The sequence below is a fragment of the Gymnoscopelus braueri genome (assembly GCF_963280865.1).
Source record: "Gymnoscopelus braueri genome assembly, chromosome: 15".
Classification (NCBI taxonomy): Eukaryota; Metazoa; Chordata; class Actinopteri; order Myctophiformes; family Myctophidae; genus Gymnoscopelus; species Gymnoscopelus braueri.
In genome coordinates, this window is record NC_137620.1 from 50,655,567 (window position 1) to 50,667,831 (window position 12,265).

Here is a 12,265-nt window from a genome sequence, read left to right on the forward strand (position 1 = left end):
CCCTGGTGCAACTTAGACACATCACGAGTGATGTATCCTGGGGTGATCAGGTGTTTGGTTTCTTTCAACATCATACACCCTCGTCCAGGTGACCCTCTGTGATGACCCTCAGCACCTGGTCATGATGCTATCGGTAGCGCCCATATCCCATTGCTTTTGGACAACAGCTCAAGATGTTCTCCAGTCATCCTCCTCTCTGGCAGAGTGGGCACAGTGGAGTATCTGCCAGGCCCCAGTGGAAGAGGTTGGACGGGCTGGGGAGGACATCGTAGATCCACTGAACCAGGAACTTTCATCATCATCATAACCTTTATTTCAACTCGGAGTACAGTTGAGGGCAAGCCCTCATTTTCAATGATGCCGAGATACAACATAATCAACATAATCAACAGGAATACATTTACATACATCAATATTAATTCATAATCAGAGAATAGAAAATACTCAGCATTTCAAAGAAAGAACAGGAAAATTAAATAAAACAGTTACAGTCTGGTACATGTGCTGGAAACCATTGCTCTATATTGACCCAATGAGGGCAGTAATCAGATTTTTAGGGACTTCTGAAACTCATTCCAGACAGATGGTGCACTAACAGAGAATGCTGCCTTGCCTAGCTCTGTATTCGCAAATGGAACCTTGAGCGTCAGGAAGTCACTCGAACGGGTCTGGTGGGTACTAGGGTTCTGATCCAACATATCACAAATATATGGGGGGAGCATTCCTGAGATAGCTTTAAAAATAAACAGATGCCAGTGCTTATCACGCCTCACAGAGAGAGAGGATAAGCCTGCGTTCTCATAACTTTATCCAGTGTGGCTCAGACTTCCATAGCTCTGCCCACCATATCTATCAATGCAGTCTCAGTCCTGACTCCTCTCCAACCAGTTTAACTCCTCCCGCCCAACACTCCCTGCTGACAGGCTCCGCCCCCAGCCCATAGGATTATGTGCAGTGACAATTATTACCGTCCCCGCCCGGCTTCCCTCCCCCTGAACACGGGCCAATTGTGTTCGTATAGACGCTTGACAAAGCCGGATACACCACGGTGGTGGGCAGGCACATTACCACTGTGCTACCCGAGCACCTGAGCTTGACAAGTTATGTAAATGTCTAGAAAACTATAGTTTGATTATTTTTCTTGGCAGTTAACTTTGTGTAATATGTTTTGATCAACTCTTATCGTATATGTAATCTGTTATTACAGACTTGTTGGCTGTGAAATCACCCAGACAGGATTTGAACTTCTGGCTTCAGCTCTCGGCTCTAATCCTTCCCACATAAAAGAACTGGACCTGAGTTACAGCAACCTCCAAGAATCATCAGTACTGGAGCTGATCTCTGCTCTACTGAAGAGTCCACTTTGTAGCCTGGAAACTCTAAGGTCAGACAATTTGCAATAATTTCTCAACAATTGTTTTATTATTAATGTGATCATAATTATATATACACAGTGCAACTGTGTTGAATCTTCATTTGAAGACCGTGTATAAGGTTTATATCATGTTAATCCAAACTGACTAGTAATAAGGTACAGTAAGGTACTAGGTACTATGTACAGCCAAGCTGACATGCAACATTTAAAACTTAATCACCTCTGATCGCATTATAGGTTGAAAGCTTAGTTAGATCATCATCTCCTAGTTTGGAATATTATTTACATTGATATTAATTTCAAATATAAATTCAAAATGTGTCACATTAAGACCATTGTGTCCCAGCTTCTCTTATGCTATACATATATTTATTATTTATACAGTATATTCAGAAAAAACAGACCATTTACGTGACCGATGGTCCTGTAATTATAAGGTACAACAAGAACCTCTCAAAATAATCTGTTATAATCTGTTAAAACCATCCGTTAGTAATGTCTTCATCTGTCTATTGGTAATGGGTCCTAAAATCCTATTGGTAGTTACAGTTTCCTGTCTGTTTGGTGCTTGTTGAATAATTAAAAAAGATGATTTAGATCATATTATTCCTGGCTGCCTACTATTTCCAGACCTTGGATCCCTACCTAAAAGGACCCTAGCTAATAAGCCTTATATGCCTTAATACATTATAACTTCCTTCTGTAACTAAAATTGAAAACACCTTAAATATTGTATTTATTTTAGAAACGGTTCATCTTTTACTCAAGTTGATGTCATTTGACAAACATGTCATTTGAAAAACAGTTACAACGTCGGAGGCGCGCCGTCTCTAGTGGACGAGAGGCACCGCCGAGCGAGCCGTTAGGCGATCGAGGTCCACTAGAGAGTTGCGAAGACCGATGGGGATGGAATCGTAAATTATGAATTAATGAATTAATGTTATTTATCAGCCAGCGCAGCCAGCACTATTTTCCACCATGAAGGAAAGTCGGGCATTGCTGTCCTCCTGGAATGCGGAGCATTTCCGCGTATGTCACAGAAGGGAGCGTTCAGTAGGCCAGTCAGAGGCAGACGGGGGCGGGTCTTTGCGTAACCGGTTTGCAAAATGTATATACGCCTGTGGTATGCATGGAATGCATGTACAAATAAAATGTATTTAAAATGTTTTGATACTCATATTAATTAATTAGGAAGTATTAAGTAGTTTTGTATTTGCACATGCATTCCATACATTCATAGGGCTGGATCACACATGGACAAATGACATCATCAACAGGCATTGTCCCCCTTGGGTCAAAGATGAACTCTTTAATAAATTAAATATCTAAGGTGTTTTATCTTTTAGTTATAGAGGGCAATTATAATGTATTAAAGGCACACTAGGTAACTTTGAGTTCTTAATTGATCCCTTTGAACTTCAAAGGGGTTTTGCACTGAGTTGATTAATTAGGCGATAAAAGTGTCAAACTCGTTAGTGCTCTCTCTAATCAATGAATGCATCAAAGACAGCAATCACTGTGATACCTGTCAGAGAGGGGAGGGGGGAGTGCGTGTGTGTGTGTGTGTGTGTGTGTGTGTGTGTGTGTGTGTGTGTGTGTGTGTGTGTGTGTGTGTGTGTGTGTGTGTGTGTGTGTGTGTGTGTGTGTGTGTGTGTGTGTGTGTGTGTGTGTGTGTGTGTGTGTGTGTGTGTGTGTGTACACACACAGATCTGAAGAGGGATCCTTTCAAAAACCCAGACAGTCCATCAAGATATTGAATCTGTAATTGCAGACTTGCTGGCTGTAACATCACACAGACAGGATGTGAAGTTCTGGCTTCAGCTCTCAGCTCTAATCTTGTCCGTTTGAAGCAACTGGACCTCAGTTTTAACAGCCTGCACGATTCAGGACTGAACGTGATTTCTACTGGATTGAAGAGTCCACATTGTAAACTGCAGATCCTGAGGTAAATAATGTGTTTTCTCTCTGTGTAGATCTCTACTTGAACATCAACAGCAGTTTTTAAATATGTATTTCTCTGCAGCTTGTCAGGCTGTGAGGTCACAGAGGAAGGCTGTTCTTCTCTGGCTTCAGCTCTGACCTTCAACCCCTCCCATCTGAAACAGCTAGACCTGAACCTCAACCAACCAACCAGCCTGAAGCAACTCTCTGATGTAGTCAAGAGTCCACATTTTGGACTAGAGACTCTCAGGTGAGTAGAACTGGACTGTGTCCATGTTTGTTTGTGCAGTGTTTCCCTTAGAATGGTTTCATTGGTTGGGAAAGTGGGCCAGTGAATCAAGAGGATTTTATTTGCCAATAATTTATACAAGTACTAGCATGGGATTTGATGAGTTGATGGGACTTGCTCCGCAAAGTTGTGCTAACAAAGACGTATAAACAATAATAATACAAAATATACAAAAATGTACATGTAATGATATATTACTGGATGTAATGTAAACAGAGTTAGGGTCAGGCTCTTGTTATAGACAGGTACATTAGCTGTTATTTTAGTATTGCAACATGTGCAGGTATAATGTGAAGATTCAATATATATATATATATCCAATTGTGTTCAATCAAATATGCAAAAGAAGGCATTTATATACATATAATGACAGTCACTGGTCTGTTCCATTAAGTTATGTTTTGTTCCTACGTTTCAGTTTTTGTCTGTGTCCTCATTTAGTGCTCTGACAGCTGCCAGGAAAAAAAACTCTCTAAGCCTTAAGCCTTTGGCTGTAAGGCATCAGTCGTTTCACATCATCACAAACAGTTTGTTGCTAGAATGATGTTTGTCCTTCATAATCCTTGTTGTCCTGCTCAAGCACCTGCTCTCATAAATGTCCTGCAGAGACGGTAGAGAGCTCCCTGTGGTTCAGCTGACTTCCTACCTCTCACAGCAATCATAATCATGAGCTCTGTCCATACCATATGGTCATGCCACCTGCTTAATTGATTGATTGACTGAATACCTTATTAACAGTTTGCAAAAAGTACAGAGGTACAGTTATACAATATTGCTAAAAGCTGCTCGCGTAGCCAGACTATATCACTGAGTGCAATTTTTTTTTGCACTCGCAGATTCGTCTGTTCCCAGGCTAGGCATTGGTCCCTTGAGTATCTTGTAGACCAGGCCCAATGCAAGTTGCTGTACTCTGTCCTCTACCCTGAGCCATCCCACCTTAGCATAATGAGCAGGGGTTTGGTGAGTCGTAGATGTGACGTTTAGTAGTAACCTGATCAATTTGTTTTTAGGTCTGAAGTTTAGCTTTTAATGCCTTTGAGGTTACAGAGTACCATGAGGTGCATTTACAGTCAACATGACATTGGATGAATGCTCCAGCTAGTGTCCTCAGTGCATAACTACTGACCAACAAGGAGATCCTGACCAAAAATATTGTTCTTTGTGTTGACGTTCTTGATTGTTGCCATTTTTCACTGGAAACATTGTTCTCTAAGTGAGGTGAGGTAGAACGATGTTTGGATCTTTTGAGACACCTTGAATGTTTTCAGCTCACTCACGTGGTACAGGCGTTGCCTCACTTTCTTTGCTGCAGCCTATGTGTGCATACTCAAGGTCAGCGTGATGTGCATGCTGAGGTACTTGAAGCTGTCCACTCTCCTCACTGGCTCTCCGTTGATCAGGAGAGGCATATAATAATAACTTTATTTATATAGAGCCTTTCAAAAACAAGTTACAAAGTGCTTTACAATAACAACAGTTCAATTTTACAAATGTACAAATCAGACATTAAATTGCATAAATAGTACAACAGTTCATACTCTAAGAAAAAGCTGTGCAATAGAGGTGAGTTTTTAGAAGAGATTTAAAAGAGGACACTGAGTTTGCCTGCCTGAGGTTCCCAGGCAATGAGTTCCTCAGCCGAGGGGCCCGAACGGCAAAAGCCCGGTCGCCCTTTGTGACAAGACAAGACTCTGGTACAGTCAACAAGGCCCTGCTGGATGATCTCAGGCAGCGGCCTGGCCTATAAGGAATTAGAAGATCACATATATACACAGGAGCCTGACCATTTAGGGCCTTAAAAACAAGCAGTAAAATCTTAAAATCAATTCTAAAACTCACAGGTAACCAATGAAGGGCCGCAAGGACTGGTGTAATGTGGTCACCTCTCGTTGTGCGGGTCAGGAGCCTAGCAGCTGAATTTTGTATCAGTTGCAATCTATGAATATTTTTCTTACTGATCCCTGAATAAAGTGCATTGCAATAGTCAAGTCTGGAGGAAATAAAAGCGTGAATGACCTTTTCTAGGTCTGCAGTTGTAAGGAAAGGCCTGACCTTTGCTAATTGTCTCAGCTGGACAAAGCAGGACTGAACTACTGTTGTTACCTGGATGTCAAAAGACAGCTCTGGGTCAAACATGACACCCAGGTTACGGGCCTTCTTTTTAACAGCTTTGGAGAGGGAACCGAGACTTGAAGTGGGGTTATCAACAATATCTGTGTTGGGGCAGGAGGGGGTGAATATAATTACTTCTGTTTTTGATTCATTTAATTGAAGGAAGTTTTTTGACATCCATTGTTTGATGTCATTGAAACAGGACTCAATGCATGCGACATCAGTGTAGCCAGGTTTTACGGGGACATACCATTGAGTGTCGTCTGCATAGCAGTGGAAAGATATTTTATGTTTATGCATAATTTGCCCCAAGGGTAGCATATATATAATAAATAAAATGGGACCCAGGATCGAACCTTGGGGAACTCCGCAAAACAGAGGGGAAGAAGAGGAGGAGGCATCACCTAGTGAAACAGAAAATGACCTGTTTGCTAGGTAGGAGCATAGCCAGTCCAGAGCCACTTCACAGATACCAACATTGGTTTTCAGACGGCTGATCAGGCATATGAGACCTTTGTCTCTGTGTAGAGAAGTCCATGATCATCTCCTTTATCTTACCGATATTTAGGATGAGGCTGTTTTCCTCACACTCTTTCGGCAGGAAAACGATTACAAAATCGATCAAAATGTAAATACGTTTATGTGTGCACCTTCAGAGCAGCATGGATGGACTTGACAATCCATGGTTTCTGGTTTGGAAAAGCCCTTACCTTCACCTTAGGTTTTACACCATCCACCATTGTTCCTATGAAGCCGGTCACCACCTCTGCAAACTCGTTCACGTCATTTCCAGAGCTTTAATGAAACCAACGCATCCACATCGCTCAAAGTGTCCTGCAGAGAAAGGTCTGTCAAGACAGAATCGGACTTCGCAACGTTTGGAACAGCGACTCGCTCGCCTGAGCTCGCCTGAGCTCACTGATAAGACCCAAATAGACCCAACTAGTCGGGTAGCTAGGTGTGTCTTCAGGTTGAGGTGTGATTGGTGCTGATTTGGAGCCTGGTGGCTGTACGAAAAACTGTGAAAGTAGTAGAGGCTCAGTTTAAAACACAGGAGGAGAGATACAGGTGATTCCCCAAATACGTTAACCAGGAAGTGAATGGAGCAGTAAATGGGATCACGTGATCTCCTGGTTCTGTGTGCATCTGGGGATGAAATGGTCACTCATGTGTTAGCGAAGAGCGCCATCTAGTGGAAACACCAAAAACACAAAAAGTGGTAAAAGTCGTCCTTGGCAGTGAATGAGTTAACACCATGGGTCCATGGACATACAATATACACAAACCAAACCTCTATTTCCATGGTGAGGGCCCGGGGTGTCATGACTCGCTTTATTTCCAAAAAAAAGTGCAGAGAGGAATGTCTACAACGAAAACATATTAATTGTTTCCAGCAAATGTCCAATAATAATCATAGATTTTCTAGTTTTCTATTTAATTTACAATGTAGAAAATCAGGGGAAAGGGGAAGTGGAACAATTATTCTTTGGATGGAAAGAGTTCTTTCTAGTGATGCGTGGGCTGACCCGTTACCCACAGGTCCCGCGGGTCAACCCGCACAAGCAGTTCACTCACGGCCACTTTATTCTTTTTTTGGCAAGTGACACCTCTGCATGATAGAGTAGAAAGATATTATTTAGTTAACCAGAGATGCTCATAGGCCTGCGTCCTGCGTCGCTGACGCACATTATTGAGAAAGGACGCATTCATGTCACCGTCGCGGGGTCCATGGGACGCACTAGTTATTAATTATAACAGATTTCATGTTAAAAAGAATTTGCGGTAAGAAATATATATTTATATTAAAAATAACGTTTATAATTTTCTGTTTTCTTGGTTAATGGCCTATTTCAGTAGAATCAGAATCAACAATATTGAATTAGGTAAACTTATTCGGAGGAGAGCGAGTGTGTTTGTGTTGTGTTTGTGGCTGCTCTGCGAGTGCAGTCCAGTGTTGCCAAATCTGCCAAATTTGGGCTTCTTTTTTCTGTAAAGTAGCTTGTAAATATTAGGGGTCCATGGCATGAAAATGTTATAGAATCACTGCTCTAAAACATTAGACAATAAAGTTTGACTGACCTGCCCTATTTGCTTATTCTGGGCTTCTTTGTACAAACCTGGCTGGTTGCTTGTTTCTTTCGCAAGATCTGGCAACACGGATTTTGGCTAATGTTCAGACCCTATTGGCTAGCTGGCTCCGTCTGTGTCTCTGTGATCATAGTTATAATATATCGTCTGTGATCCATGCTCTGTGGCTGCTATCAACAGTCCTGGCTGGAACGGTTACAGTAAGATCCATCTAAAAGTACCAAACGTAGGCCCTCATTTATCAACGGAGCGTAAAAAACGGCTTATATTTTTCCATAAATGTGGCCGTACACCAACGTCTAAGTCATATTTATCAACGAATCCTATACAGCCAATCCTAGCGTACATTGGGTCGGAGCCTTGAAAACTCTCACGTCTGAAAACGAGTGTCATTTAAATAACACGCCCTTAAATATTCTCGAAAGCCCTGATTTTACGACATGAAGAACCAGAATACAACCAAACAAAGCATGGAAAACCAATAAGAAAGAGTTTCGCCGGCTCGCCTCGCCTCGCTGCCTGTCAAGACACACACACACGCACACGCCTCTCTCTCACACACACACACACACACACACACACACACACACACACACACACACACACACACACACACACACACACACACACACACACACACACACACACACACACACACACACGCGCGCGCCCAACTGTGTATTCATGTAATCCGTTACGGTACACTCTTTGTCACGTAGGCTTGTAGCCTACATGAATGACATATTATGATACTAATCACAACAATATGTTGGTATATTTATTTACCCCATACCGAGCAGTGCGCGTTCGAGTTACACTAAAATAAAGCAGTCATGTAGGCTATTCCCCATGAGACTCGGGCGGGCTGCAGTGATCCTGTGCCGCCACGTTAATAAGAGATTGGAGCGTCGGGTGTATATCCTTAACCCAGCCAGGTTGTAGCCTTCATAACTCTCTATGACATAACTCCATACCTTAGGACAAGCTACTGTAAGTTTGTACACCTCACTGTCCATGAAAAGATGGTCTGGAGTCCCGACTCCTGGAAAATGCTCTCGCAAAAGCGCTCGTATATTTTGAAAATAGAAGAGCCACAAGCACAACGCGTGACACTTGTGAGCTTGTAGATCTGCTATTTTCAATTCAGCCAGATCTGCAATCTTATCTGAATGACTGTTAAAGCAGTTTGTTTAAATTACTTTATAAAATGTTATATTTTCACAGGGATTATTTGTTAGTTGTCACAACCTGGCCCGTGGGCCATGACAAATTGAGGAGGACACAGTGGTAGTGCTAAAAGTAACAGTGGTTTATTTAACAAAAGGAACTTAAATAATGCTTTACAAAAGGAATGAGGTGTGTAGTTCAGTAATCAGTAGTGTCAGCAATGTATGGATGTGTGTTCAATGTAATGTGGGGTGTTGTAAAGTGTGTGAACTAAATCATAGGACAAATAAACAGAAGGGTGCTGTCATCTGGTAAGGGACACCTCCAATGGCTGGCAGCCACTCTTTTATAGGGCTGCAGGGAGCACTGGCCAGGTGCTCCCAATGCACCTAATTAGGAACCCCAAGTTGGCCGACGCCTACAGGAGATCTGTGGGAGAGATACACATAGAGGAGTACACCATACACCCACACAGGCCCTGCAAGCCAGGCCAAGGGGCCGTGACATAGTGTAGATATACATTTAGGAGTGGATATATTGTCCAGATGCCTGTCAGACGGTCAGACAATGCTGCTCCGCAGGTCTAGAATAGAATAAACGGGCACAGCCAACGTCAACAACTGCTATCGACCAGACGTGAGATCTCAGCGTACCGTAGGCTGAAACCAACGTCAGGATATATTGATAAATGCCGAAAGTTGCGGTGATCTCGCCGTACGCCCATTATTTGGTCTGCACCGCGTTGATAAATGAGGGCCACTGACTGTGACCACAAGTTAGAAACTCAAAGTGGGTATAAGAGGCACAGCTGTTTACAATGCGATGCAAATTACCAGGAGTTTGGCTGTGGTTACACACTATGTGTGTGTCGCATCAAAGCAGCACGCATTTGTGTTGACAATATATCCACTGTGTGATTCATTAAATAAGCCTACTCTTATGTAAAATCAGCGAAAACTGTGAATGGATATTTTTTATCGACACGTGAGGTAGACGCTTGTGCGTCTCTTAACATCCTCTGAGAAGACGTGTGTTATTCCAGATGTAATGAAGTCAGATAATGTTTACTTTTTCGTGGGGGGGCTTTGTTACTAGCGTTACTACCCGGTATAAACAGGGACACGTCTCGGCTGCCAGAAATAGCAGATCTACAAGGACTTTTAAGACCCTTTTAATACCTTAAGAAAGAAAAGAAAAAAGACCATTACTGCATCAAAAGTAATCAACAAACTATAGACTATAAAAACTGGTCAAACATTGGCCAAATTCTCAAATAATATAAGAAAGACAGAAACATTTTGAAAATAGCAGATGTACAAGCTCACAACGCCTCACAATACTGTGGAACCCAGTCAAACCAAACATAATGCCACAACCCCTGATTCCAAGTGCTTGTCAGGTTGGGGGGGCCCCAGTTCAAATATGATTATTTTGGGGGGTCCCCAGTTCAAATATGATTATTTTGGGGGGTCCCCAGTTCAAATATGATTATTTTGGGGGATCACAGCCTGAAAAGGTTGAAAACCACTGCATTAGGATATAACACATTTTGTTTAATGTTCAGATAATTTGAACATACATGAATGAAGCTATAAGTATAACCCTTGGAGATCAAAGAGAACGAGAGAAAGTAAAAAAAACATTTTATTGGGGACCCATAAACATTTTCTGGGACCCATTTGAATGACCACCTGTGGGTCCCGGGACCCATCACATTGAAAACCTAGCAACATCACTGGTTAACTATAAAAACAGGGACAGATATTGCATCTGTGATAAAGTGGAAAGAAGTTTTGTGGGACGGGTTGGGGCGGGTTGGGTTCTGTGGCGGGGAGGGAGGGGCGGGCTATGAAAAAACCTGACCCGTGCATCACTAGTTCTTGCGCTCTGCATGCACTCTCCATGGTGCTGAATGTGGGAGGTCAGAGCAGCTGCCCTGACCTGCAGCTGTACAAAATGCTAAACTAAATTAAATAATCAGGTTTTATGACGGTTTTATGGCGGTTTGTGCCGAATTTAACAAATGAGCGTTCTTGACCTGCTGCTGGTCAGAAATGCGCTCCTGTGTCTGTGTTTCTGCGTTTAATAATGTAATAATGTAATGATTGTTAAGTATGATTTGAACATGCACTGTACATCTTTATCAGAGCTAAATTTACCCCTTCAATGTCTTGTTTATCCCCAAATGACTGGATATCACAGGTTAATAATAATAAGTAATGTTGTTTCACCATGGTCAGCGATATGTTTTTTTTCTTGTCTGACCTGTTGGCTCATCATTGGGTTGACCAGACCAATAAAGTTTGTTTGGTATCGTTTCCATTATGGTTCTGTAGGGTGGACTTATGGCCACGGAAAGCAAGGCTTCATTACAAGACGACTTCTGCATTATAGTTTAATATTTGCATTGTTGCAGCCTACTGTCTGTCAGTGGCATTGTGCGTTCTCATGCACGTTTTCATCTTGGTCCAGCCAGCCTATCCAAGTTGGCACGCATGGTGAGCATTTGATACCAGTCTGTGTGGGTCTGCGTTACATGAGCCACTTTCATTCAAAAAGAATCAGTGATTCATTTAGATGAGCCCTGATTTAAACAGTTTCTGACATGCAGCCATGCACCAACAGTTCATTTATTTGAATGTCACAACACAAGGGACACAGGGACGTGCAGAATGAATTATAGGGGCAGGGGCTTTAAATCCCAAAGGGAACCTCTCGCGACTGCGATTTTATTTTCTCTTTTTTTCACGGTTTTATCCCTTTTTATTTCCGTTTTTTATTACTTTAATTCGGTTAATTCGGTACAAAAAAATGTACTCCATGAAGTGTAGATGTGTGGAAAAAAGGAAACGTAGCAGCTGACTGGCGCACAGAACGCATGGATGCATATTTATAGCAGAAAGAGCTTCACATTTAACTATAGCCATACTCATTCAATTCTGAACAGATTCTTAACATTTATAATTCTCTATTAGCTGTGAAGGGTCTTCTTTCATGTGTATCAGTCATGATTGTTTTGCCATTAAACAATACACACTTTCTTTTACAAATAGCAATCGATTGTGTATATACTTACCAAAAATAGCCGATCTACAAGCTCACAACGCCTCGCGTTGCGACACGTTGTGAGCTTGTAAATTGGCTATAATTCTGCGCACGCACTGCAGCATGGGGCTCAATTAAGTAAACTTTACTGTCTGCAGGTGCGGGACAACGGATGCTCAGGGATTTCTACAGTTTACAGCCAGAGGAGACTAGGGGGCATTCTTACAACATTAAAGGCTGCATTCCAG

General features: G+C 42.2%; 1 protein-coding gene across 1 annotated transcript in view; it reads left to right on the top strand.

Annotated features, from left to right (window-relative positions):
• LOC308101224 (uncharacterized protein) overlaps positions 1–12,265 on the top strand; it is a 63,954-nt gene that overhangs the window by 48,103 nt on the left and 3,586 nt on the right. The window contains exons 9-11 of the mRNA XM_080450610.1: positions 1,208–1,384; positions 3,147–3,320; positions 3,399–3,566. Coding sequence (XP_080306736.1) covers positions 1,208–1,384; positions 3,147–3,320; positions 3,399–3,566 — 519 coding nt within the window. The remainder of the gene's footprint in view (positions 1–1,207; positions 1,385–3,146; positions 3,321–3,398; positions 3,567–12,265) is intronic.